Source organism: Pleurodeles waltl, chromosome 7, assembly GCF_031143425.1.
Source record: "Pleurodeles waltl isolate 20211129_DDA chromosome 7, aPleWal1.hap1.20221129, whole genome shotgun sequence".
Classification (NCBI taxonomy): Eukaryota; Metazoa; Chordata; class Amphibia; order Caudata; family Salamandridae; genus Pleurodeles; species Pleurodeles waltl.
In genome coordinates this window covers 1,382,926,930-1,382,954,467 of record NC_090446.1, presented here as the reverse complement: position 1 = coordinate 1,382,954,467, position 27,538 = coordinate 1,382,926,930, and the positions used below count along the sequence as shown (strand labels likewise).

At 44.5% G+C, this 27,538-nt stretch overlaps 1 protein-coding gene across 10 annotated transcripts in view; it reads left to right on the top strand.

Annotated features, from left to right (window-relative positions):
* The window catches only part of LOC138246371 (carnitine O-palmitoyltransferase 1, liver isoform-like), a 389,657-nt gene that overhangs the window by 225,363 nt on the left and 136,756 nt on the right, over positions 1 to 27,538 (top strand). For all 10 annotated transcript variants that reach the window (XM_069200934.1, XM_069200927.1, XM_069200924.1 and 7 more), the window contains one exon: positions 13,154 to 13,342. In XM_069200934.1, coding sequence (XP_069057035.1) covers positions 13,154 to 13,342 — 189 coding nt within the window. The remainder of the gene's footprint in view (positions 1 to 13,153; positions 13,343 to 27,538) is intronic.

Here is a 27,538-nt window from a genome sequence, read left to right as displayed (position 1 = left end):
GGGGAGGTGAGAAGCACCTCCATCCAGTACAGTCTTTGTTCCTGGCCACAAAGTGACAAAGGCACTCTCCCCATGTGGCCAGAAACTCGTCTGGTTGTGGCAGGCTGGCAGAAACTGGTCAGCCTAGCACTAAGAGTTGGACTGGTATTCAGGGAGCATCTCTAATATGCCCTCTGGGTGCATTTTACAATAAATTCCACACTGGCATCAGTGTGAATTTATTGTGCTGAGAAGTTTGATACCTAACTTCCCAGATTTCAGTGTAGCCATTATGGAGCTGTGCAGTTCGTGTTTGACAAACTCCCAGACCATATACTCTTATGGCTACCCTGCACTTACAGTGTCTAAGGATTTGCTTAGACACTGTAGGGGCATAGTGCTCATGCACGTATGCCCTCACCTGTTGTATAGTGCACCCTGCCTTAGGGCTGCAAGGCCTGCTAGAGCGGTGAATTACCTATGCCACAGGCAGTGTGAGGTTGGCATGGCACTCTGAGGGAAGTGCCATGTCGACTTATTCATTTTCTCCCCATCATCACACACTGTTTGTGAGGCAGTGTGCATGTGTTGAGTGAGGGGTCCCCAGGGTGGCATAATACATATGCAGCCCTTAGAGACCTTCTCTGGCATCATGGCCCTTGGTACCAGGGGTACCAGTTCCAAGGGACTTATCTGAGTGCCAGGGCTGTGCCAGTTGTAGAAGGAAAGGTACATTTTAGGGAAAGAACACTGGTGCTGGGGCCTGGCTAGCAGGGTCCCTACACACTTTCAATCATAACTAGCATCAGCAAAAGGCAAAACGTCAGGGTGTAATCATGCCAAGGAGGCATTTCCTTACACCCAGCCCTAGTCAAAATCCCCCTTTTGAATTATTGATGTCACCCCTATGTAAACCGTGTAGTCTACAAGGCAGGGTGCCTGGTATTTAAAAGTAGGACATATAGAAATTTAACATGTCCTCAAAGTGGCTCTCACCCAAAAGTAATTTTTCACTGTGTTAGGCTTAGCAGTTTTATGTTGAAAACCAGAGCACAGGTTGAAATCCTAATACTGTGTCTCAGGAAAGGGACTATCTGGAAAAATAATTAACAATTTTTAAGTTATTAAGAATGCAATTGAGTAGTGAAGTTGGATTTTTAACGACTATTTTTGAGAAGTAACTTATAGAAAGTTTAATTTTCCATGCCTGGAGTTCCTGGAGGCTAATTTACATTTCCTCTCAAACTTCACTCAGCCAGGGATTAGCATTTGAATAGATATGAAAAAGGTATAAAATGCTTTACAGGATCAAACAATCGGCTCACCTTAATGGGTAGAGATGGTTCCTTTGGACTTCAACAAATATGCAGTGTGGGGGCTGTGTGCATTGTTTTTGACATTAGTGTCAAATCCTGCTTGATTGTCAAAGGCTGTTTGACAGCTCTGCTGGTTTCTTTTTAAATTGTATTTTTATTTGCTTTCTCAAAATGCCACAAATACAGTAAAGTATTAATATTATGTTAGTGGTCTGAAAGCTTACCAACATGATTGACCAGGCTTACAACATAGAACAGTGAGCACACAGTTATTATTCACAAACTAAGATCTGCCTGCCTTTGAGCTCTTATAGTGATGTATTACATAGCTTTGCTGGATTTTGTGAAATATATCTCAGTCCCCATGACTCTAAATTACTAAATTCGTAGAGATTTCAGTTACTGTTGATGTTGTAGGTGTTTCTTCTACATGTCTTGTCCAGCCAGGTATGTTCTAAGGGCCACCGATATCTCTTTGGGCCATGAGGTTATTGGGAGCATAAGTGTGTAGGTTTCTACGTGGTTGTTGCATTTTGTCAGATCTCATAGTCAATCATGGACCTTAGATGTACTTTGGCAACACCAGTGTTTCCCCACCTTAAATTTGCCAAGAGCACTGCAAGTTTTGTAAAGCATCTGGTACCTTTGTGTGTACATAACTCAATAGTGTTATTAATGGATTAACCAGCAAGTATTGTTCTGCAGTGTGATCCAGCAGGCCCAGGACCTCCTGTCAGTAGGACGGCACAGGGGGGAAACTCCCTAGTCAGGTTTAGGAAGCCTTTGTGCTCTGCAATTTTTATTTTTTATTTTTTTTAAGTCCTCATCCAACCATATGGCAAACCAGATATCGTCCTGGGGGCCTCCTCCTAAACGTCCAATGACCTCAGGGCGAGCTACCATTTCAGGCTCCATCTGGGAATGTCCGGGTCTCTGGGTTTGTATCTTTAATAACTCTCTCCCAGAGCCCTTCTACGAGCGGCCGTGGATGTAATCATGGGACGTAGAATTTATCTTCTTTCCAGCCACCTTTTTAGTGGACCCCAAAACCTACTTCTCTTACTTTCCTTTTTACTAGCTCCCAAATCCAAAGTAGCATTATATACCAAGGCGTCTACCCAATCCGTATAAGTTGGAGGAGAGGTGCTGATCGATTTCCTGCATATCTCCCTCCTAGCCAACAATATCATATAGAAAAGCAATTTAGCATTGTTCCTACCCAGCCCTGTTGGGGCAGGAAGGCATCCAAAAACAACCAGATAGGTTCACCTGGCAAGTAGTCAATAAAATCCCTTTGATGTGAGTTTGTAACCTCCTTGCATCCACCAGTCCATTGTCTACCATTCCCTCTTCTACTGCTTGTGCAGCCTGTTTACCATGCTAGGGAGACGTTGCTGATCTGTCGTTTTCAGAGTCCAAGTATATATTTAAATCCCCTCCCTAGAGCAACACAGAGGGAGAAAGGGTGTGTATATGGCGCCACATGTTTTTTAAGAAGCCAGGGTCGTCTACATTAGCTGCAGAGGTGTTCACTAATTTAATGCGCGTGCCATGTAACACCCCTTGAGCAATTGCCGGTCGGCCCTGATAGTCAGCCACTGAGTGCGTCACTGTAAAGGGGATCCCCCACTTCACCATCACCAGAACTCCCCAGCATAAGAAGAGTATGACGAAAACAAGCAATAGCCCGCCCACCAAGATCCAGATGATGTCAAGTGCACAGACTTAGTGGGTCTCCTAGAGAAGCACAATCTGAATATCATGTCTATCTAAATAGTTGAACACTAGACGTATTATTTTAGGATTATTTAACCCACGGATGTTCCATGTCACTAAGTTTGCTCTACCCCCATGTCTGGCCACCATAAAGAGTGATGCATAACGTATGTTTGATCGAGCAGCAAGAGCCTAGTGTGTGAAATTGATGATTAGGTAGAGTAGTTATCATTTGCAATGTTGCAAACATGCCTCCTAACTCAGACCCACCCACTTCAGCATTACCACCCTGCCAAAGGCATTCTTATTTTAGCAACAAATCAAATGTGTAGACCATCTCGTCCAGACTAGTCACAGAAGTAGTTGAATCGCCTCCCTAGCTTAAGGGGAGCAGCTCCATCAGAGCATCTCCTCCGCATGTAGCAACGTCAGACTGTTTATATCACTGGTGTTTCTTCAGTATCTGACTCATTGGAGTGTCTATTACCTTTCTGTGTGGAGAGCAATTAGTGTAGTCTGTAGCTGCTTTGGGTGTCTTAAAGATTTGTTTTTTCCTCTTGTAATAGACACAGAACCTCTCCAGGTAGAGCATGGCATACAGGATAGGTGCCTTTTGTAACTGGTTTTTAACTGGTTGGAACTTGCATCACACCACCTGTACTGCCATTGTGAAGCCGGGGTAGAAGGCTATCTGGTTCCCTTGATAGTTGATGTCTTGTCTCCCTCGAAGGATTGCATCACGGTCATGATAATTAAGTAGTTTTGCTATGGGGTGAGGTGGTGCCCTGGGAGTCAGCCTCGCCGTTATTGAATATGTGCTTGTTCCACAACCAGTAATGTAGAAAGATTTTCGGCGCCAAATATTGCAGTCGACATCGTCTCAACGTATATCTCCAACTTCCCTGTGTTGGTGGATTCTGGCACCCCAGTGATGCGCAGATTATTTCTGCGTGAGTGCGCCTTTAGGTCTTGATTTTTTAGCTTGGATAAGTGCTATGACCTTTTCCATAGTCAGACATTTAGTTTTAACAGAGTTTAGAATGTATTCTGCTGTCCCAATCCTCTGCTGCACATCTGTGATTCTCGCCGCTTGTTTGTCCAACTTAATGGACATGTGATCACTGCGGAGGTTTAGGCTGTCTATTTTACCGTCTCTGAATTGGAGGCTGCTTTGCATCGCCAGTAAGGTCGGCTCCAGCATGGACATGTCATGCGAGCCTGAAGGCTTTTCATGGTCGAGGATAGAGTCCTGCTCCTGTTTTAGTGGATTGTCGGGTTTCAAAATTGAGGTGCAACTGATTTCTGTCGGTCTTCCCCATTTTCCTTGGTTGCGCCGTGTCAGTAGCAGTGCAATTGTCTGGCAGGCGCCACGATTTATGCTGCATGTATTCTATGCGGTACAAGAACACGTCAGTGGTCATCCTTGCAGTTGCTGGGCTGCCTTCAAAACCTCAGGAGCTTGAGTGATTCAGATGTACAGCAGTAGGCCTCAGTTGAGATGTTGACAAGACACAATATCAAACAGCCCCGTACATGCATTGCCAGTTATCTCTGACAGTGCTGTGCTTTTGTTCTCACTCTTTCACATAGCATGCCAGGAGAATGTCTGCAGGTATTAATAATAGATTCTGATGGCTAGCCAAGTGCACCAGTATTTTTGATAAATGTCACCCACACCATTTGCTCCTTCTACAGCCCACACTTCCATGTTCTCCTGGAATGTGTTGTCCCATTGCGCACCCAGGTAGCCAGTGCATTTGTCAGAGGCATCTGTCGGCTATAGTGACCAAGAGGCCACATAGTGTCACAGAGCATTCACTTGTGAGCCTCTTGAATCCTCCACGCTGTCTACTGGTGGGCCATGCAGTATCCCTCTGTACCGGCCCCAAATTGTCTAGGTCCAGTGTTGACTCACTGCACCGCATACTGATCAGCTCTGGCCATTGGCCCCGATGCAGCAGTCCTTCAGAGAGAGCCTAGTGCACTCGTGAGTTACTGCATAACCTCTCCGTCCTTTGAAGTGCCATGGCTGCCAGACCCCCTGGGAACCATGCTGCGCAGGCCGCACTGCCCCGTACCTTAAACGGTCGCCTTCTGGTGTCCTCTAGTAGACACTGCTCGGCTCTCAGGCAGCAGCTTTGGTCTTTAATCCCGCCTCAGGGATCTCACTCCAGCCACATCAGAACAGTAGCTCTGCACGTCCCTCGGCAGCTGGTATGCCTCTGAGCAGCTTCCGCCCTGCCTCTCCTGACAGCCACCAGTCAAATGTGAGATGGGGCGCTCAGCCTCTCAGGGCTCCGGCGACACAGCACCACAGTTTGATAAGGTGGGCAATTCTTCTGTTGTGTGTTTAGCTGGACCAGCAGCAATCATGGCCCCCAGCTGTTCTCAGCTTGTCTCCAAGGCCTTCTCTGCAGCACGGTTACCTCGCTCTCTTGGCGCTGTGGCCTGTACGACAGGAGTTGCAGGCTCCCAGCACCGTCTAACAGTTCTGCGAAGGCGCTTCAAAGTGTCGTCCAGGTCTTCTCATTCTTTTGCCTCGGTTGCAGTCCAATTTACTGTGTTTAGAGTGCAGGATGGCATGATAAATGACAGCTTTTCATGCCCGGCCAGCAGCGCTGCACTAAAGTGTGGCCATCTTGCCATGGGCTCTCTGGCGTCCCCCCTACTTAAAACTTTAAATAATCATATCTCGGGTTCTCGGTATTGAATTTTTGTCATGTTGGAGTCTTTTTTGTATTATTACATTTTATTCTGTCTTTCTAATGTGCTTTTGGATTTTTATTGTTTTCCTTTTTGGCTTTATTACTTATTTGCTACTGCATAAATACTATACTTTAAGCCTGTCTGTTTTATGCCATAGCTAATAGGAGTTGTTAATTTAATGAGTGCTGGGCTGTCCTTGCACAGTGCACAAAACAGCAAAGCACCACAGACCATTACTACTAGTTTAGTCTCGATTTAAATAAGAGGGTTAAATAGTGGGCAAGTGATAAAGAAAAACAAAACAGTTAGAACCAGAAGACCTTGAATAATGTCAGAGTGAAAGGCAGAATTAAGACGCATATAAGATAATTGTAATGTAGCGTTGTAGGTAACATAAGAATTCAGTTTTGGCTTCTACCGCAAAAACGGAACCCATTAAACTGCTGGAAACAGCCATGTACTGTAGTTGGTAAGCTATTCCATAGCTTTGACTGGGCAACTGAAAATGTTTTTCCACTTAGTCGTGCAACATAATCTTGCAAAATAACTGAAAACCTACCTGTTTAGAATTCAGTATGAGGTTTGGGCTGCCACCGTTCTGATCTTTATATGCAGCTAGCACCGGGACACTCTTGAGTAGCTGTGCGCTTTATACGTTTTATTTATTCATTTTTATTCATTCATAAATTATATAAAGATTTTTACCATCGCATTTACTTGCTCACTCATAGTAAGTTGTCAAATTGGACCGCTTGGTTTCCACACATTGACCTAGGATGGGCCTTTCTCCTAAAAACCTTGGCAGAGAAGACAAATCTCATATAAGGGACTCAATATGAATTGATTCAAATTGTTAATGTTTCAACAATTTTGAGGCAGTTGTAGATATTGTCTGCTTTCGTTTTCAAATCCCCATCTATTTTAAAAGTAATTTGGATGTCATCCACATACATCTGAACTGATAACCCATGTGCAGAAATCAGTACTGCTCAAAGAGGCAGTATAAAGATAAAAAGGTAGTGGATGTCAGATCTTCTCATAACTACATCCTATGTTCTGAATAACCACAGTTGAAGTATACGTGTGTCCACCTGTTCTGTAAAGAAAACTTTGAAACAAAGTTACAGGGACAATATGTGCTTTAAAAAAAAAATCTGGCATAATACTTGTATTCAGAGAAGTGTTAGTATCTCGTTTCCAGATTTTAGCAACAATATTTGTCAGTTTTCTGTAACATCTGCTCCTGAACTTGTTGGCTTACTCTTCTTTATTAAAGTGTGACATTGAATCTGTCAGCAGAGAAAAATGAGAGTGTACTGGGCAGACACTTGTCACAATTGCAGTTGTCATTACAATTCTACTTCATTGAGTGACATTGATCAACATTTATATTTTATGAACATAAACTTAAACATTTAAGATGGAATGTCATCAAGTTGTTGCCATAATTCAGCTTGAGTGACTGGTAAGTTGTATTTTTCATGTGCATTATGTAGTCGATCAAAAATGTTTTTGTGGCCTATGTGTTTGTAGATACACATGCTGTGCACCCTCCTGTCATCTAGTGTTTGGCTCAGACATTTGAAACGTTTTTCTTCAAAGAAGTCTTTCGAGTCACAAGGTATTGTGGCTTCTCCTCTTAGTGGTAATATACATGGTCATTTTCCCCATTGTTGGGTTGTTTTTACCAAAGCTCTAGTTTTCATTGCCTTTGCGAAGCCTAATGACTGTGGAGCCAACTATTCTTTGAAGAAGCAAAAGATTCTACTCTATTTGAAAACATCACTAACTCAGTATCATAATGAAGGGAGTCAAGGGATCTGCCTTGTGGTGCGCCCAATCGTCTTCTACGCCTGTCTAGGGAATGTGCCACGGGGAAGTTGGATCGGACTCCATTCTGAAAGTGTCTTCAGTGCATTGCGAAATAACCTCACAACGACCACCATCAAGTCACACAAAAAAGGATTGCCCGTCATGTCAGCAGTTTGTCAAAAAAATATACTCTGAGTGTAGGAAGCTGGCTCTTTATATAGTGGACCAGAATGAGGTACACTGTACATTGAGTTTAGGCAAACCCCAGATGTATCACAGAGGCACATAAGACATCCCAAATGCTGTCTGGGATAGTGTGATTGAGCAGTTAGGCATATCGAAGGGTCGTGCTAAGCATGTATGGCACACACTCGTATATTAAGTGAGACACACACTCAATAAAGAAATCCGACACCGATTTATAAAAAATAACATATACTTACATACAAATTTTGATCCCAGGATCACCGGAATCAGGTGAGTACTTTTTGAGTTACGAATTTTTAGAGTTTGCAAAAGTTGACACCTAGTGCATTTTTCAGATGTGGCAATGTTTCCCTCTGGAGGGAGAACAAGCACTGCATACAGGTACTCCTATGCGGAGTGGGCATCACCATGTCCAGAGTTCTTAAATTCCACCACACATAAGATAGTGAACTTTCTAGGCTGGGTCCACTTCAGACTGGTCACCCTTGGGGTGTGTGCAGTCTGGAAACGTAGCACGCCGCCTGCATAGCTCATTTTCCTGCCTGTCCAGGTGCCAAATGGGCCCTAAGGCAGGGGTATTGGCATCCTCCTTTGAGGATAGCCAGTTCTGCATACCAAAGGCAGTGGGCTTCTTTGACGCCTCCTGCCTTGGAATTCAGATTTGTATGCCCTCCCTGTTGGGATTCAAAAAGTGTACTCGAACTCTGTCTATGGTGAGCCACTTTTTATCATATGTGAGAATCAAGAAAAGGTGACTATACAATATATTTGTCTGGGATCACACAATATGAGACCTGTTTATGGGTGAAGTACATTATAGCTAGGTCGAGTAGATTATTCAAGTTACTCCACCTGCAGGTCTAGTAAACATTTTATGATTTTTCGAAGCCTGGAGGGGTGTGTTAACACTCTTGCCAGAGCAGGCTTTGTTTGTGACCTACATAGAGCAAAGGCTGGGGGTCAGACTCTCGTCTGTTGGTGGCAGCCCAGCTAGAACTAGTCAGTGAGCCCACTAGCAGTTGGTAAGTTTTCAGGGGGCACTTCTAAGGTGCCCTCTGGGTGCATGGTAAACCCATCACTGGAATCAGTGAGGGTTTATTAATACAAGATGTGTGATACCAAACATTCCTAGTTTCAATGAACTCATCATGTAGCTGAGGAACTCCTATTGACCAGTGTCCATCCCTTGTATTTAAAATGGTTTCCCTCACACTTACTATGAATAATAATCGACAAAGGCAGAAGAGAGACATATCTACTTTTGCAGATATGCCCACACATGGTATATAATGCACCTTGCCTTAGGGATGTAAGGCCTGCTGTAGGGGGTGACGTACAAATAATAAATGCAGTGTTTAAGGGACATGGCACACATGCTGTGTGCCATGTCATGTTTTCACTTTGGGAGCACCTTGTCACGCAGCCTGCAATGGCAGTCTGCATGAGGTGGGTGCTGGGTCCCTTAAAGTGGCACAAGTTGTGCTGCTGCTCTTAGGGACGCCTCTTTAGTACCCGGTACCAGAGGTACCATTTACAAGGGACTTAGGTGCTAAAGAGGCCTGGCCACTTGGGGATCAAGTGGCCAGGTGTCTTTTTTTGGGGGAAGGAACACTAGCACTGGGGACCTGGTTAGTAGGAACCCAGTACACTTCAGTCAAAGTTGCATCAAAAAACAGGCAAAAAGTGTTTGTGGGGGGGCAGGGGGGTAGTTCTTAGGAGAGGAGGAACTGGTTGACACCAAGCAAGAGGAGGAGTGTGTTTTTATTGAGCCTGCATTACTTTGCCTCAGCATCCTTCAAAGCCCTTGACATCAACACAGGAACAGGATCTAGTGCGAGACTGAAGACCAGTCCAAGGGTTGTGAGCACTCGAGGCCATGTCACCCAAGGTCACCCTAAATACCAACAAGGGGCAGCAGAGCCACACACTGTAGGGGGGGCAGCAGGGATACACAGCACACACCTCTAGGTGTTCTGCAACCAGCTGATTATGGGCACTGAGATAGGGCTCCTAGCCAAAAGACCAAGCATTGCTCCAGCTCCAGTACATGATTTGGCATTGAAATCCTTGGCACCAAAATCTCCAGCGCTGGAGAGGACATAAATGAAAGAACACAAGGAACTATCTGCATCAAGATGTGCTGAAAAAATAATCACAGATAACTACTGAGAAACAGGAAGGTTCTCTCTGTGAAAAATTAGAGCAAGTCCTGGACCAAGATCAAAGGACAATCTATTTTAATCCCCTCAGACTGGAAAGCTCACCACCTCTACATAAAGAAAGTTTGAGTTGGAGGAGCCTACCATATTTCCACAAAAGAAGAAACTTGTGGCTCACAAAGGCATCAGTCCTCCACCACCACCATCTTAGACTCATTCATAACATTCTCTACATCATTCGCAACCACAATCTCCTTCAGGGTCTGCACTCTTAGACATGGGGAGTCAAAACCCATACTCTCTTGCGGCGGCTTTGGAAGCCAATATACCTTCTGCATATCATAACATTCCCATAAACGCTGCTCACTGCCGCTGTCTGTGGTTACTTGTTAGAGGATGCCATGTCAGATTCAAAGTTTTGCCTTTTTGGGTCCCCACCACTCCAGGGGTATTCACAAAATGCCTAGGTTGTAGTAGCCGCACATCTAAGGAGACAAAGCATTCAAATGCTCAGACAAATCCAAGTGTATGAAGTATACACAAGCCACCACTCTCTCTTTTCCACAGACCAGGATTTACAATAAACATGACATAATTCCACCTGGAACCACTTCAGGCTCAACCTTAACTTGGAGTGATTGTCAATTCAGTTTTGGCCAAAGCCTTCCCCAATCAACAGAGGGTTCTGAACTTCCAGAACCAACTTGCTCTTTTCAACCACATTGTTACCTGACAGTCAAGATCGTAATCCATCTCCTAGAAATGATAGCGTCCTGTATAGCCATTGTCCCACAGGACAGACTGCATATGCACAGTTTACAGGACTGTTTTGCACCCCAGTGGTTACAAGCCAATTCAGTCCAGGGTCTCACTCTCTGCAATGGTGGAACATGGACAGCCTGTTGCAGGCAAGGGTTGTGAACGTTTCCGCACAAATTGCTCCACATTAACTTATAGGAACTACTAACAATACAACTAGCGCCAAGTCTTTAATCAAAACAATTCAGCACGAAGTAGGTCTCATAAAGACAGATAACATGACAGCCATGTATTATCTACAGAAACAAGGGGGTTCTCTCTTCAGCTGTCCCAGCTTGCAAAGTGTATATTGAATCGAGCTATTCACCACCACATTTACCTCTTGGCATAGTATCTCCCAGGAGTGGACAAGAGCTTTTCAGACCTCCTAATCCGGATGCAGCAACAAGTCCATGAGTGGGAACTCTGCCCATGTGTTCTGATACCACTGCTTCAAACTTGGGGGACCGCCAGACTAGATCTATTTTTGCCACGGCATAAAATGCCATAACTTAGCTTCTATTTTTATCACCCACAGTCCAAAGGCAATGTACTATGGATGAATTGGTCAGGGATCTTTGCTTACTCTTTTTCCATCTCTCCCACTCATACCATATGGTTTGAGGAAGCTCAGGTGGAAGTCCCTCACCTTGGTTCAAATAGTTCTCCAGCATTGGATCTGCCATAGTCACATGCCTGAATAATCTCATGTCAGACTGGGAGCCCCTCTTAATTTCCAAAAGCAGCATGTTCTTAACAGGTAAGTAACTTATATCCTTATCTGTAGTTCCTCACGAGAGGCTCCCGAGCAGTGAGGACGTTCGCCCGCCGGTACTGGGGAAAGTCAGACATCCAAATCCCAGACTGCTCAATCTATGAGTCTGGCTCCTGAGGTCCTAGAGTTTAGTTTCCTAAAGTTACCATAGGAAAGTATGTACATCCTCAAAGAGGCAAGGCGACCTACCACTAACACAGGTTATGTGGCTAATTGGAAGACATTTGTCCACTACTGTAGTACACAGCACACTAATCCCCTAAAACCTGCATTACAAAACCTGGTATGCTATTTCCTGCACTTACAAAAGGCAGTGTTAGCTTACACATCTTTACAGCTACACTTAGAAGCTAGTGTGGCATATCTCCAGAACAGGGAGCAGGAGTCACTCATGTTAAAGCATTCACAGAGGGTTTAAAGGGGATAATGCTTCCAAATTTACCACCTGCTCCAATCTGGAATCTTAATCTTAATGTGGTACCTACCAGACGCATGGGCCTCATTTTAAATCTTTACACTCTGGTCCACTTCAGTTTTTGTTATGGAAAGTCACTTTTTTGGTAGCAATAGCTTCCTTAAGAAGAATCTGACAAATACATGCCTGACTCTAGAAAACCTTTCTTTCAGGGACACCAAAATAAGAGTGGTCCTCCAAAACTAACTCTAAATTCCTGCCAAAAGTAGTGCTTCTTTTCACTTGAACCAAACTATTTAGTTACCAGTTTTCTTTTCAGATCCAGTCGCTTTAGCGGAAAAATCGCTTCATGCACTAGATGTAAAACGAGAACTTATGTATTACATTGACAGAAGTAAGTTATTTTGTAAAACACAATTGCTTATTGCCTTCGCAGAACCTAGGAAGGGTCAAGCAATATCTAAAGCAGGAATTGCTAGATGGATAGTTAGACGCACTCAGACATGTTTCATCAAGGCAGGAAGGACATTATCTGTTCCATCAAAATCGCACTCCACTAGGAAAAGGGTACTTCCATGGCTTTTCTGGGTAACATTTCCATTCCTGGCACCCACAAAGCAGCTACATGGTCAGCCATACACATATTCATTAAAAAGTACTGTGTGGATAGCCTAGCACACCAACGAACATGTAGGACAGACCATATTCAGAGCTTAACTTCAAGCTTCTGCATCATCCAGTGATTAGCCACCGCTATGTAAGAACTGCTTTTCAGTGCAGACACATGCTACAGATGGATTTATGTTACCCTCTATGCATCTGTTTGAAGCATGTAGTACTGTAGACTCCCATGTGAATAAGTAAATGGTTGGCTCAGATGCTGTTTTTACTGTGTTTATTGTACACATTTTCTTTCTATCCTCTTACAATGTGTGGTCAGAGAGAAAGAGCCACAATAGCTAGTGTTTTCAAACTGTTGCGAATGTCCAAGTCCAGCGCTAGATGGCATTGTATGCACAGCATGTGAATCTACAGCCCTTCATGCCACAAACAGATGCTTACAGGGTAAGTAACATAATACTTATGTAATACAGTTTGACTATTAAGTCATCAATTCTTTTTCTTATAGGTAATACAGCTGCTCCCATAATACTGTGACTTTTTCCTGATCCTTTTGAGTACAGGAGGATAACCATAATGTAGATTTCTCTAAATGTTATGGCTTACATAGCAGACACTTGTAGCATGCTGTGCTCTGTTTTTTTTCTAGAACCGCCTGGGCTAAAGCTCGAGAGTCTTATTTCAAGAGTGGCAAAAACAGCGTTGCTCTGGACGTGGTGGAAAAGGCAGCCTTCTTTCTCACTCTGGATGACAGTGAGCAGGGGCTGCGCAATGAGGACCCTGTTGGGTCTTTGGATGCCTATGCCAAGTCGCTACTGCACGGGAAATGTTATGACAGGTGAGGAGTGTTTACTGAGCTGTTTTATGTTGTACTATAGCCTGCTTCTGTTTGAACGGTTTCTTCCTAGTAAACATCTCTGTACGGGTTTTGTATCTGTACACTTGTACCTTGGAAGTACTTCTCTTGTTCGTTAATCCCCTATTCTGGCATTGTACCTATTGTTTTGTCACACAAATTACAACTCAGGCGTGACTCTACAAGGTGTGCTTTCCCACCCACTGGTGGCACAAGTGAACTCTATTTAAAGCACAAGTGATGATTTGAAAGCCTTGCTTTTGTGTTACTAACATCATATAAAGGGACCAGGGGCGTTGTGGTAACAGTAACAAACCTTATTTCGTTTTTCACAGAATCGCACATATTATAGGACTACATGACATCTGGTTTAGACCTGTTAAGGGCCCAAAGCACCAAATTCCTCTTTATCTCGTTACCCAGGCTGTTAACGTTCCAAGTTAATAACGTTAATGTTTGTGTATGTGTCATGGTGGATGCATTCATTTCCCTGTTGTGGGGATCGGAGCCTCCATGTTCAGCATATTGATAGTGCCCTCCGTCCCTTGGCATGTTGTGTCATGATAAATTCCCAAACTCGGCTCCCACCATTCCTTACTGTATAGTGATTGTAAAACTAACCAACTCCCCTACTCACTGTATGTTTTAATTCCAAACCTGAACAATAACAAACAAGTATATGCAACCTTCAATGGGGTGCAGCTACAGGCCACTCTTAAGAAGCAGTCAACATGCCGAGGCGATACCTTGTACAGCATGTAGGTAGTGTACGCAATTCTGGCACCACCCAAAGCCCACAACCCTGGAGCCAGTTCCAGTCTTATCGGACCTCATCATTAAATGGAACAGTGATCATCCCAGATGTTGCAATGTCATAGGTGTCACAAGGGTCAATAGGTCATATTCTGACTCTTGTTCTGTTTCAGTTCGAGCTGAGATACTGCTCTCCTCCTCCAACATCAAAGCTGTCTACCTGTTACTCAGGGCCCCTGTGCATTCCTGGAACTCCTTGACCGTTTTCTCCTTTGCCGCCTTTATCTGTTCCTTGGTGGGGGAGGTCATGTTAGTCTTCCTGTTTTTGCGGTGTATGGATCCAGTCTCCAACCCCCTCACCTCCATCCCCTGGTGGTGGACCAGATAGCAATCGTCGTCGCTCGAGCCACAATCATGTCTCCTGCTCTGACATCAAGAAGTGGGCCTTCCCTTCATGTTCCCCATGCAGCTTTGCCGAATAAAGAAGTGCTTACCTGAGATCCAGTTGGCCTAGGGCACCCTCTTGATCGGCAGAAATGCCTCACACTGCGCTAGATTTGTGTAGTCTGGGTATAAATGCACCTCACTCTCATCTGTCCTCCATGGGCATATTTCCTTGCTACCTGGAGGATAACATCCATGTCTCTGAAGTTCATCACACCTTCTATTCTGACATTATGGGGACGGGACCTGCTCTCTGCATCCTCCATCCTACTCGCCAGTGGTTTCACCTTCTTCTCCATGGGGAAGTATTTCTGGGTAAGATCCTTGACCTGCGGCAGGGCAGCATTCAACTGTTAATCCGACTCCTAACTCAGTCCCTCAATTTCCTATTTTTTTCTCTCCGTAGTCCCATCTCACCCGCCACCGTGGCTATCTGAGTTTCTAAGCATGACTTTGTATCCTTAATAGCTTGTAGGACAGTCACCGTGTACATGGCCAGAGAGACACTGTCCTCACTGTTCACAGACATATCTGTCTCAGTGGCACCTGTACCCGTGGGAGCCCCCTTGACACTGCGTGGGCGAACCATGTCCACTGTCTCACCGAACGGTTTTGTATGTTCACGCAGTTGGTGTAGAGCAACACAAGTTCACAGCCACCTCTGATACAACCTGAACCGTATAGTTCCCGCAGTGTCCCAATTCAGCATGGATTGCTCCACCACCATCTCTACTGTGCCATCCACTTTCGATCTTGTGGCATAACACGCATTCTGTACCGTAACTGGAGCAGTCACGCCTCCCAGCTCTCAGATATGCCCCCAAAGTTTCACCACTCACAGCACCTGTATCACTGAGACGCAGTTTAAGACAAGGTGTGGTGCCCCGAGGGGCCTCCAGTGACTGTGTCCCTGCGTGGGGGTCATCCGAGTATGCCGATACACCCTTGGGGCGTCCTACTTTGGAGTCCTCAGTTGTTCTTTTACACTAGATTCCCCGGCTATGTACCGCCATCAATAGTATGTGCAGCCCCTCCATGCCATATATGAAGTGTGACTCAGTTAGCAAGTTTATTCCTCCAGGCAGTCCTTAAATTCCTCAGGCCACGCTGCTAAGGCGCCGTCAGATCTGTTATTCTCCTGCAACCTGAGGCTCTACTCTATTCCTTCCACTTGTTCTGCTTCCCAGGGGCTCCAACAATCAGTACAGAAGTGAGCCTCATGGCAATGTGTCCCAGCCTGGTGGTACAGGGCATCAGCTGGCATCTTTCCCAGACTTTAAAGTCATGCCCAGGCGGTGATCGGGTGTTTCCCCATCTGAAACACCCTCTCAGTCCTAGTGTGTCCCACAGGCATTTATGTCTCAGTTTAGTCCCTCTGTGGCCCTCAACTTCCACAGTCTATAGAGCATCTCCCGCTCTCCTGTAGTTAATTGGCCTGCAGGGCCGCGATCTAGCCACTGAGCTCTGCAGTCTTCGGCTTAAGGAGTAGAGTGATTCTCCAGCCACCTTATGCCTCTCTTCCCCTCCCCTCCACCCACCATCCCCGCATCCGCTTGGTCACAACCTTATCTTGTCCTGCACCATTTCAATCCCACTGTGGCTGCTGTGTGATAGGGCTCTATTACAGCCTGCAATACTTTGCCAGATCCAATCTTGACTCTGCAGCAAAAGCGCAAGGAAAGTGCCCATTGAGACACATTGAAAGAAAAAGTGAATAGATAAATATATATCTCCAGAGGGGAGTGGGGTACACCTTTGGGGGAGGAAATGAGAATTATGTGAGAACAGCAAGGAAAATGACAAGAATATTTCTCTAAGGGAATAACTGGCGTAAAGCACCTAAAGCCTGACTCCATTTTATGTAGGCCTGACTTCATCTTGGCTAATGGATATCGCCATCTTCTCATTCTTAAACAATGGAGTAATCCATCTTTCCCAATTTATGCAGAATCATTGTCACGTTTGCCAGTATTTCAAGGAAACACACCTTATGGGAGTGCAGCACTGCAGCATGGGGAGGGGGAGGTATAGACTAGCAGGGTATGTGCACCACACCACGAGTACAAGAGGTGTGATGATTCTACTTAGGAAAACGCTCCCATTTTGTGTTAGACGCTCATGGACAGACACAGGTGGCTGCTACATGGCAATCTTGAGTGACCTTGAGGGGGAAGTATTGTTACTGATCAATATTTATGCTACCTCTTTACCCCCAAGACTCCAGTCGGCCACCTAGGCGCTGGGGCTGTGAGATATTTGGAGGAAGCTCCACACTACAGAGAAAGAATATTCCTCTTTTTTCTAGGGTGCAAAAGAAGCACTCAAGACTAGATTATTTCGTCACAACGGATAAATCCTTCCTCAGATTTATTGATACTTGGCCAGAGGTATCAGCAACCATTCGCCTTTGCGAGTGACGCTGAAGGTCAATATCAAGATATTGAGACCAAAGGAGATATGGAAAATGGAAACGTAGTGCTTTTCCTATGTCCAAGAAGTTAAGTGCCTGGGTAAAGTATCTAGGCTTTACTTGAAGGAAAAGAGGAACTCCGTGGAAAGCCCGGTAACGCTCAGGGAGGCCTATAAGGCCACACTCAGGTGGGTCGTAATCACAGGGGAAGTGAGGAATAGAGTGGAGAGACATGCTAGGGAAGGACGTATGTGGAGACACTGACTTCCTCCAGTAAGACAGCCATGGACTTAAAGAGGGCAGAGTATCAGACAGTGGCCAATTATGAGCTTAGGGTGGCCTATCTGGTAAAACGAAAGAAAATGTATGAACGATGGAACAAGACTGGTAAACTGCTCGCATGGATCAGCAGTAAAGAGACAGCAAGTTTGTTAGTCAAGGAAATAAGAACGGAGTCTGCCGTCATGGTGAAGGAGAGCTTTGAGAAAGTAGAAGAGTTTGCCAGACATCCCAAAACCTTTTACGCTTCCCATATGTGGGCTGCAGATCAGGAAGTACTAGCATTTATAGCCGACTGGCCTATGAGGCGATTGGTGGAGGGCCATATAAGAGAATTGGAGGCAGACATTACGGTGGAGGAAATTTCCTTTGCTATGGGTCATATGCAATCCAGGAAGGCTCTGGGCCCAAATTGGGTTCCCAATAGAGTTCTTCAAAAAAGACTACGTAGGTGTACAGTGGCCCTTCTTCACTCAGCCTTTGTGACCACGTTCCGGGAAGGAAAGCTAACGGACAATATGCCCTAGGCAACAGTGGTACTTACCTCGAAGGCAGGAAAACCTGCAGCTAAATGAGACTTCTATTGTCCCATTTCATTATTAAACACAGATATTAAGGTTCTATCCAAGTTCTGGGAATCTGTCTGCAGGAATGGAGACGGAACCCGTGCCCCTGGACCAGAATGGCTTTCCAGGTTGATCGACAAGACTGAACCTGAGACTATTACACAATGATTTGGCAGCCTTAGAGAAATCGGCAGCTGGCAGAGTAACCCTGCCACTGGACGCTAATAAGGTCTTTGGCACAGTGGAATGGGCACACCTTTTTAGAGTGTTGGCTAAGATGGGATTTGGCCTCCAATACCTCCAATGGGCTAAACTGCTGCATGACTTCGAGCAAGAGTACACATTAATGGTTAGATATTTCAGGAGTTTGCAGGTGCACCCATCAAGGATGTTAATTTTCGCCTATGTTGTTCACCCTGGCTACTGGGGCACTGGCGGAATGGGTGTGGGTGGATACACAGTACTGCTGTGGGGTTGGCCAGGCGGTAATGGAAGTGTCAAGGATATGTCATTATATGCCAATGACATCTCACTTTACCTGCTGAATGTAACCCTAACACTAGATAGGCTGCAGGATATTTTTCGCATATTCGGGGATCACTTGGGCTTTGTCAGTAATTGCTATTAATTGGGACACATCCCTATTGTTTCTGGTTCAAATATCTGGGGATGTGGATAACAAAAAGGCAGGCCCTGTACTATGAAGCAAATCTGAGCCCTCTGCCCTGAAAATTAGAGCAATATGTAAAACTTTTCAGTTTTTGCTTCTCACTCTGTTAGGAAAGACTGCAATGTTTAAGATGGTGGCTTTCCCCAGGTTTCTGAATACACTTCAGACCGGCCCTTGGAATTGGATGAGGATGATAGACAGGAAGCTTGGGAGTTCCCTGCAATGGTAGTAATAAAGGCGAGATTCAGTTTGATCCTGCTCAAGATCCTACACTGCACCTATTATAAATGCACTCTACTTTGTAGAATTGGTAGAATTAAGGATGCAGACTGCTTTAGAGGGTGCGGACTGGAAGGAACATTCCCACACCCAGCACTGGAGTTGCCCCCACATACAACCCTTCTGGGAAGAACTTGGAAATTCTTGCACGGGGCAAAGGGCTCCCCGTGGAGCTGCAGCCAAGACTGACATTTCAAGGGATATGGTGCCCAACAGACCATTCCCGATACCAGAAGGTTCTAGTGAACCTGGGTTGCATGGTGGCAAAGAGATATTGCTCAGAAATGGGAATCTGGAGTGCCCCTACATACCAGAATTGTGTGCAAGTCATGGAATTCTGCGGATTGATGGAAAAGTAAATTTATAAGGGGAGAGGGTGCGGATGGGATATGACGGAGGGTAGTAGTGGGGAGGGGGAGGCGGAGGAGGTGCCAGTTAACCACAAATAGGGGAAAGACATAACAGTTGTTTTGGTGACAGTTGTGATAACCATATATGACTGGAAAGGAAGATACTATATTATACAGAATGCATAGGTTGGATCATGTTGCATGCATATGATGCCCGAAGCTTGGGACGTAATGGGGTGGGTGATTGTTGAGATTTTCATATTTGTTGTATCTGTTGCATGGCAAAATCAATAAAACATAGCTTAAAAAAAACAAAAGGTTGTGACCAGGCAAGTGAGTATGTGCCAAGGCTTATTGTGCCAGGGATAAGTATGCGAAAACTGCATTACAGGTCAGTTTAATAGGGCAAGTATAAGGAATGGTCATGTTAAGGATATGACAGTTTGTGACTAGGTAGAGCAAGATTGTGTTAGTGACAGGATAGCAACTTCAAAGTTTGAGAGGTGTCAGAATGAGATTAAAAAATAGCAAGCTTGATTGAACTCCACATAGCAGAACTCTCTTTTTAGCAAACTATTCACCTGCAAACAATGCTTCCCGATCTAATGTATGTAGGAAGTTGGCTCTTTTTATAGTGGGCTAAAATGAGGTACACTGTGTCAAAAGCCCAAGTAACCCCAATTGGTTTACAGAGGCACAAATGACCACACTAAATGCTCCCTTTTGGGGTAGTGTGGGAGAGACGTGCAGTCTTGTCAGAGGGTAGTGCTAAGCATTTGTTGTGCTCACAGAGGAAATAATAATCTGGGGCACAGGTACCTCTTCTTGGACGTCTGCGGCATTGGGCTGGCCTGGTGGCTCCGTCAGTAGACTGGACTCTTCTGTTTCGGTGTCTGTGGACGGCAGGGGAGTAGCTTTTCTACTCCAGGGGAGATCGCTGCCAGTTTGTGAAGGGCTGGCAGTCTACTGGGGTTCTTGGCCGGTGCTCAGCTGTAGGACGAGTCACTGTGGTGTGATTGTCAAAAGTGGTGTGGGCAGGCACAGTTTGGCGACAAAAGTCCACATTAAGTCTTATTTTCTCACTTTCTTGAGGCTCTTCTTTGTCCTGATCTTGTGGATCTGTCCAATCTGAGTTACTGGTATCAGAGGTGCTACCTAAATACTCAATTTAAGGGCGAGTGACGGGTAGTAGGTAATGTTGCAAGCCATCCAACTTGAATATATTTATTAGTTTTATATGCTAAGTGATGTATAGCTCACCTGTATATTTATGCTGTCTTTGGGTCACCAGTTGGATATCCGCCGTTCAGCATATTTCCTTAGCAACTGGTCCATGTGTCTTATCCAGTCCCTGCACCCACACATTATTTACCTTCATCGCTAACTATATTAGAGCGAAGAGGGGTGATGTGGGCTTGGCTCCTGTGTTTATTTATTTTTATTTTTTTACAAAAATGGGCAAACAGTGCCACTTTACAGAAGCTGTACAAGATGATACTATTTCCTCTTCTTCCTTTCAAGGCTGCTATCTCCAGCTCTGTGCACTAGAGAAATGTTAAGCTTTCTTGTCAGCCTTGCTATTTTAGAAACATTAAAACTGAAAACATAGCAATTGAGTACACCCAAGTCCTATTTGTTGCCCCTAAAGCTTCTTACAAGCAGTAGCTAATATTTAACACGACTATATTCCCATGTCACAAGGTCTGTTTTGCATACATTATTACACAAAGTCCCTGCCACATACAGCAATCTCAAATTGTCAGACCCCTCTCCAATGAAGGTATATTGAGACTCACAAGGTGCTAGAACCTTCTTAGTGGCTTTACTGTACAGAAAGAGGTGTCTTTTGACTGATATTCCTCAACCGTTCGGGTAATGGAAGTGTAAATGCTACACAAGTGATTTATTCACAGAGCCCTGGACACAGGCTCCTTTTTTTCTAAATTGTGTTAACAGTGGTGTTAAAAAATAATTAAAATGTAGTGCTGTTACGAGCTAAAACCAGAGTTGCCGCTAAGACATTCCATATTATGTAACAAGGTAATGTGACCTAGACTTGGCCTGATGTGTGCTCTTTTTAACACCCACATTGAAGAGTTCTAGTTGCGTAATCTCTTAAAAAAAAAAAAAAAAAAAAAAGCATCAGTTAAACTTGAAAGGTTTTCAATGTTACGCTTCATGGGCCTAAAAAGTATGCTACTTACCTTACAAATTATTATATTTCTAGCCTTTACAGTCCTACTAATGGGAAGTTCTCCAATAAGACAGTATCTGGGAGCAGGTCCCAAAACTCTTAAGAGCTTTGAAAGCTTCACTACAGGAGTTTGTGAATTGGAAACTCAGCCCCTCCTATTTCTAGCCGCTGTCACCCATACATGGTACTGCACTGATTTTCGTTTTTTCCTCTGTGCCCGATGCTGTTTCATGGGCAGGGCAGCAATGAAAGAAAGGACGTTAGTTCATATTACTAGAATGGCGTAAGGGCTAACTATCCTGTAGTTACTACAGTGATTAATAGACCTATTCTTACATCCCAATTTCTTCTGCTCTATGCAATATCGAGAAGGGCTACCATTTACAGAGGGAAGAAGAAATAATCTGTCTCCATATAATTGAACAAAATACATTGTTTAGCATGACTCGACTAAACTGGGTGTGTCTCTAGGGCCAACAGCAAAGAAATATTGTTAGTAAAGATGAGCTGGCTGCTTTACTAATAAGATTGGTGCATGGCTGGAGATCGAATATTCGGGAGGATGCAAATGTATCCAACAATTTATATGACCTATTAAATCTGTTTATGAATGGAGAGTCCACATAAGTCTGAACAGTTATGAACTGGCTAAAATCATTTATTCTATTAAAGTAAACATTTAAGGCTTATTCGACATCCAGGGTGTGCAGTATCTTCTCTCTTTTGGAAATTGAGTTTGGAACAAATAGTCAAACAGCATTCCTGGTTTGGATGAAGTTCTGACAATTTCAAATGGACTTTTATGAATGTTGTTAGAACATTAGATCACAAGTCCTAAAGCCTGCTTATTCTACAAGCTGATATTGCTATTAGATACCAGTTTTCCAAGTATTTTGTTGCATGTCATCTTTATCTATAATCTTGTGGTGGTTTGTGGCTAAGAGCATGTAGGACTATGATTAGTGCCTATGTATAATTTTCAGATCAGTGGTAACAATCTTGGCAGACAAGCCAATAGAGATACAAATAGTTCTATTAAACTTGTTTATGGATTGATATAATTATCCAAAGCCTTGTAGCAGAAGTGCAACAACATGTATTTTTCAGTGGTTGTAAGCTAAATATTAAGGTCCTAGGTACTCCATCCACTGATTTTGAGGTTTGATGAAGGATGTCACTCAGATCTTGTGATAAGATGGCCGTCGTTGGAGTAAGAGACTAATGCACGAGTCACACCTCCCCTTTGTGAAAAACTGACATGGCAGCCTAAATGTGATGATTACAATTATTTCACATGACATTCTCCTGCACAACTTTATCATTTCATTGATTCTTTCAAAGATGTGGAAAGCTGTGCAGAAATGTTCCTTAATGAATAAAAAAAATATTAGGTATTCCTTAGAGCACTGTTTCCCAAAGTGTGGGTTGCAAACTGATGTTTGGTGGGTTGTGAAAGTGCAAGCAATAAATAAAGGTGGCTTTATATTCTGTATTTATCTTCTCACATTTCCTGCCCTCTAATGACAAAGATCAAATGTCAGGCTATGCCTACTGACAAATTGCTGCTTACATGTTTTTAAAAGGGGGATTGCTTTTTACACATTCCTCTCCGTTTGCAGAGAAAGAAAGGTAAAGTGAATTATGTGACAATCTTGCTGCAGTACAGTCAGTGTGGAATGAAGACTGCAAGATGTAATGTTATTGTAACACACAGCAAAATGTAAATACCTGTACACATTCAGCAGTCCTGAAAGCAAAAATGACACATTTCTCTTGTAAGGGATTTCCATTTATGGTCCTAAGCTCTAAATAGTCCCGCCCGCTTGCGGGGACCCCAGAGCACTTCTTCATAATATATCCTCTTAAGTGGAGATGTTTGCCTTTCTTCAGGAAGGCCTGTAGAGTCACTTGAGAGAGAAAATTAGAATGCAGCCTATTGGGATAGGCTACAATGGCCTTAGATCTTCCTCTTTAGTTTAAATAAAAAAAATTTTAAAAAGGGCCATGAGATTACATCAATATCATTTGCTGTATTATTATTATTTTTTTTTTTTTAGTAAAAACAGCATAAATGTCTTTCACAAACCCTTTTTTGGAGTAACACAGAGATGAAGCGACCTAGGACAGTGTAGTCCCATAGGCTGCCATTATTTGAGTGAAAATAGAGCCTGTGTCTTTAAGAAGCCATCTTTGTTTGACAAGTGCCCTGCCTGTGGGAGAAAGTAGACCAAAACAGACCCCCTATCTCAACTCATGTTCATGCCATCACTGCAAGACTTTTCCAGACCAACCCTGAGAGACGGGGAGAAAATCTGACTACATGTTACCAAGGAGCAGCAAAGACAGCAAGCTTCATCTGAAAGTAGGACCTCGGGGTGAGGAGAGTGTCCATCCTCTACCAGGGCCCTGCCAGCTGTCTCTCATACTTCCAGAAAGAAACCGACAGCGCAGGAAAGACACTGGTCTTGGTCGACATCAAGGGGATCAAAGTTAATCAGAGGTACAGCACCCTTACCTGATTGCCGTCATCCGCATGCTTGACGTTGAGGAAGCATCGAAGAACAACGCTTACACATGAGACAACGTGGACACACAGGCCTCGTTCGACGTTGAGGAATCCATCTATATTTCAACGTCATCACTCGCCATCAAGGTCCCCATTGACATCAACACACCGTCCTAGATCGCAGTCAAGGGCAACATTGATGTCAAGACACTGTCATTGATTACCGTCAATGAGTAAATCGACTATGAGGCATCAGAGGAGATCACCGTCGAGGCATAGAAAATCGACATTGAGGTGTCTTCCCCCATCTGTAACATTACAGGAGGCAAGGGAAAAGAGAAGCATTTATTCCTCAGCTGATTCGGAATATTCCAGGACATACTCTCCTTCTTCAAGGGGTGAGCCTCATTCTCCTCCTCCTCTTCCTCTGCCATTACCATCTACGTCAACTCCGAATGTGCCTCCTTCACCAGCACTACTCCCGCAACCATGTCATATTTCCAGATCAGGGTCCAGGTCATGTCACCACTCAAATAGGCACTGACATAATTCGAGGCACTCATCAGCTAACCGCCATGGTTGTCATTCGCGTTCCCGATCTTACCATCACACCACTGACACATCTTCCACTTCAACTGGAAGATATTCAACAACACTGTCCGACTCTCCACCATCTCGAGTTTCACCGATGACCAACATTGCAGCTTTTCAGGAGATGTTGGTGAGGGGAGCTGCAAAACTAAATATACCCATATTTTCGAGACGCTTCAGCACACTCAACCCTGTCCACTGTTGCCAGGTCTCCTTGAAACAGCCACAGTTAAACCGGCCCCTATCCAGACTTCAAAAGAAGTGTCGCACTCCGGAACAAGATCCTGCTTTCCAACTGACAGATCCTACACCAGATTCAGTGATTATAGTAGCGGCAAAGAAACAACACACCACTACTCCCACCTCTACAGTACCACCAGATAAGGAGAGTTGCAAGTTGGACTCTGTAGGTCCTAAAATGTGCAGTTACGCAGCCACCTCCATGAAAGAAGCCAGTGCAGCTGCCCTTTTAGGCAGATACGATATGTCACTCTGGGAATCAATGCAACAGTTTGCTGAGCATCTCCTCAGGTATAAGAGAGGATTTTATGGAAATCCTAAGTGAAGGTTTAATGGTACCCAATCAAGTGATTAGTGCTGCAGCAGAGTCATCCATCTTAGTGCTACATGAGTATTGCCACGGGGTCGCTCTCCGTACACATTTTTGACTCTGCCTTACTACCCTCAAACCAGAAGCACTAACCAAGAATAATAAATCTCCCTTTCTCTGCACCACACTTTTTGGAAGCAATACGGATGACGAAATGGCTAGAATGAAGGTGGACACTTTAAAGATAGTCAACTTAGAGCGGCCCAGGGAATAAAGAAAATGATTCTGACCCTACCAACGTTGTACCTATTCGTACCTACCCTCCCCTTCTGTTACCCACTCCGGTAGGGGGAAGTATCCAACATCACCTGACAGAGTGGCAAAACATCACTCAAGACGCCTGGGTTCTGAATATTGTTCACAATGGATCCTGTCTCAGATTCAGCCCCTATTGTCCATTCCGCCGAAACCATCCAGATTCCAAATCTCTCAATTACAAGCAGAGGTGACCATCCTCTTACAGAAGCAGGCAGTGGAGCACGCACCTCCTCTCCAACGAGGGACTGGAATCTATTCCAGGTGTTATCTTGTCAAAAAGAAAGAAAAGAATAAATTCAGACTCATTCTCGACCTCAAAACATTCAACAAATGGATTTGGCGAGAAAAGTTCTGGATGCTGACTTTACACCAAATTTATCCCTAACTACACTAAGGGGATTGGCTATGCTCCATCGACCTTCAAGACGCATACTTTCACATTCTAATTGCCAGAAAGCACTGCAAGATCTTGAGGTTTGTAGTAGGTCAAGACCACTACCATTACAAAGTCCTTACGTTTGGTCTCTAGGCAGCACCCGGAAAATTCTCAAAGTGCATGGCAGTGGTGGCTCCCCATCTGTAGAAAAGCAAAATATTACCTAGACGATTGGCTGATCAAGGTGTTCATGTCTCAAGAAGCTCAGCTTCACTACTATTCAACTTGCAGTCTCCTCAAAAGATTAGGCCTGCAAGTAAACTGCAGCAAGTCAAATTCTGTCCTGGTTCAGACATTGCACTACCTGGGAACGATCTTCGAAACCTTGCAGGAAAGAGTGTATTCTTCGGAAGAGAGACGTTTATCGATCCTTCGGAAATGTCATTCTCTCATGACATCTTGTCGTCCAACAGTGAGAACAATATCCTCTCTCCTAGACCTTGCATCTTCCTCACACAGAATGCTCGTCCCCACGTGTGACCTTTGCAGGAATGTCTTGAGGACCTGAGGACCTGGGGACCAGCTGACAGGCAATTGGGAGGACAGAATATAATTATCTTGTCATGCAAAGCTGTCCCTAAAGTGGTGGTGTTCCTCAGAGAACCTGCTTTGGGGGGATGTCTTCATCAGGAGGTTCCTTCACAAACCATAGTAATGGACGCTTCACTTCTAGGCTGGAGGGCTCACATGGACAACATCCAGATCCAGGGCACATGGTCGGGAAAGAGTCCACATACCATATCAACCTTCTGAAGCCACACGCAGACCATCTAATGCTCAAAGCATTTCATCTGTCTTTCAAAACCAACTCCCTGCTGGTACAAACAGACAATGCGACAACCATGTACTACCTCAACAAGCAGGGAGGAACGAGGTCCAGACTGCTTTTGCACGAAGCCCAGACAGTATGGAAATGGATTATAGCCAGAAATCTAACGATCATTGGTAAGCATCTTCCAGGTGTGCCGAATGCCCAGGCAGACTCTCAGCAGGATTCTGCAAGAAAATCACAAATGGGTTTTGCACAACGATGTCATTCACAACTTATTTCATCTGTGGGGCACACCTTCTACCGACCTTTTTGCCACTGCAAAAATCAAAGAATGCCAAAGCTTTGCCTCGAGGTATTACCAACCAGGGACGCTAGGGAATGCCCTATGGATCGACTGACTGGTCCAGCAATTTTTTTAAGCTTTTCCACCGATTTCCCCAATACCAGCAGTTCTCATCAAGCATTCCAGGTTAAGAGCCAAGATGGTCCTAATAGCTCCAGAGTGGCCATGTCAGTGATGGTTTACAGACCTCCTTCGCTGGTCCATCCGTCCACATCTCAGGCTGCCATGCAGAACAGAACAGCACTCCTGACAAAGTTCCAAAGATAGATACTACAACCCAATCTCTCCTCCTTGAATTTGGCGACATGGCTCCTGAGATAGTACAGTATGGACACTTGAATCTGCCAAAGGAATGCACAGACATCCTCAAAGAGGCTAAGCGACCTTCCATTGGTTCCTCATATACCTTCAAGTGGAAGAGATTCTGCATTTGGTGTTCCTCCAAGAACTAGACCCCACTTCTTGCCAGGAGGATGTCGTACTGCCACACTTGCTCCATCTGGCAAAATCTGGCTTGCAGTTTTCCCCTTTAAAGGTTCACCTGACAGCTCTCAATGCCTAGTTTAGTTTAGTTTATAGATTTGTAGAGCTCATGGCTACCCGGGGGCATCCCAGCGCTAAAGTACACCATGAATGTCGGAAGAGCCAGGGGAAGCAGATTAACCGGGAAAGAGAATGGTTTTCAACTTCCTTCTAAAGAGAAGTTCAGAGGATTCC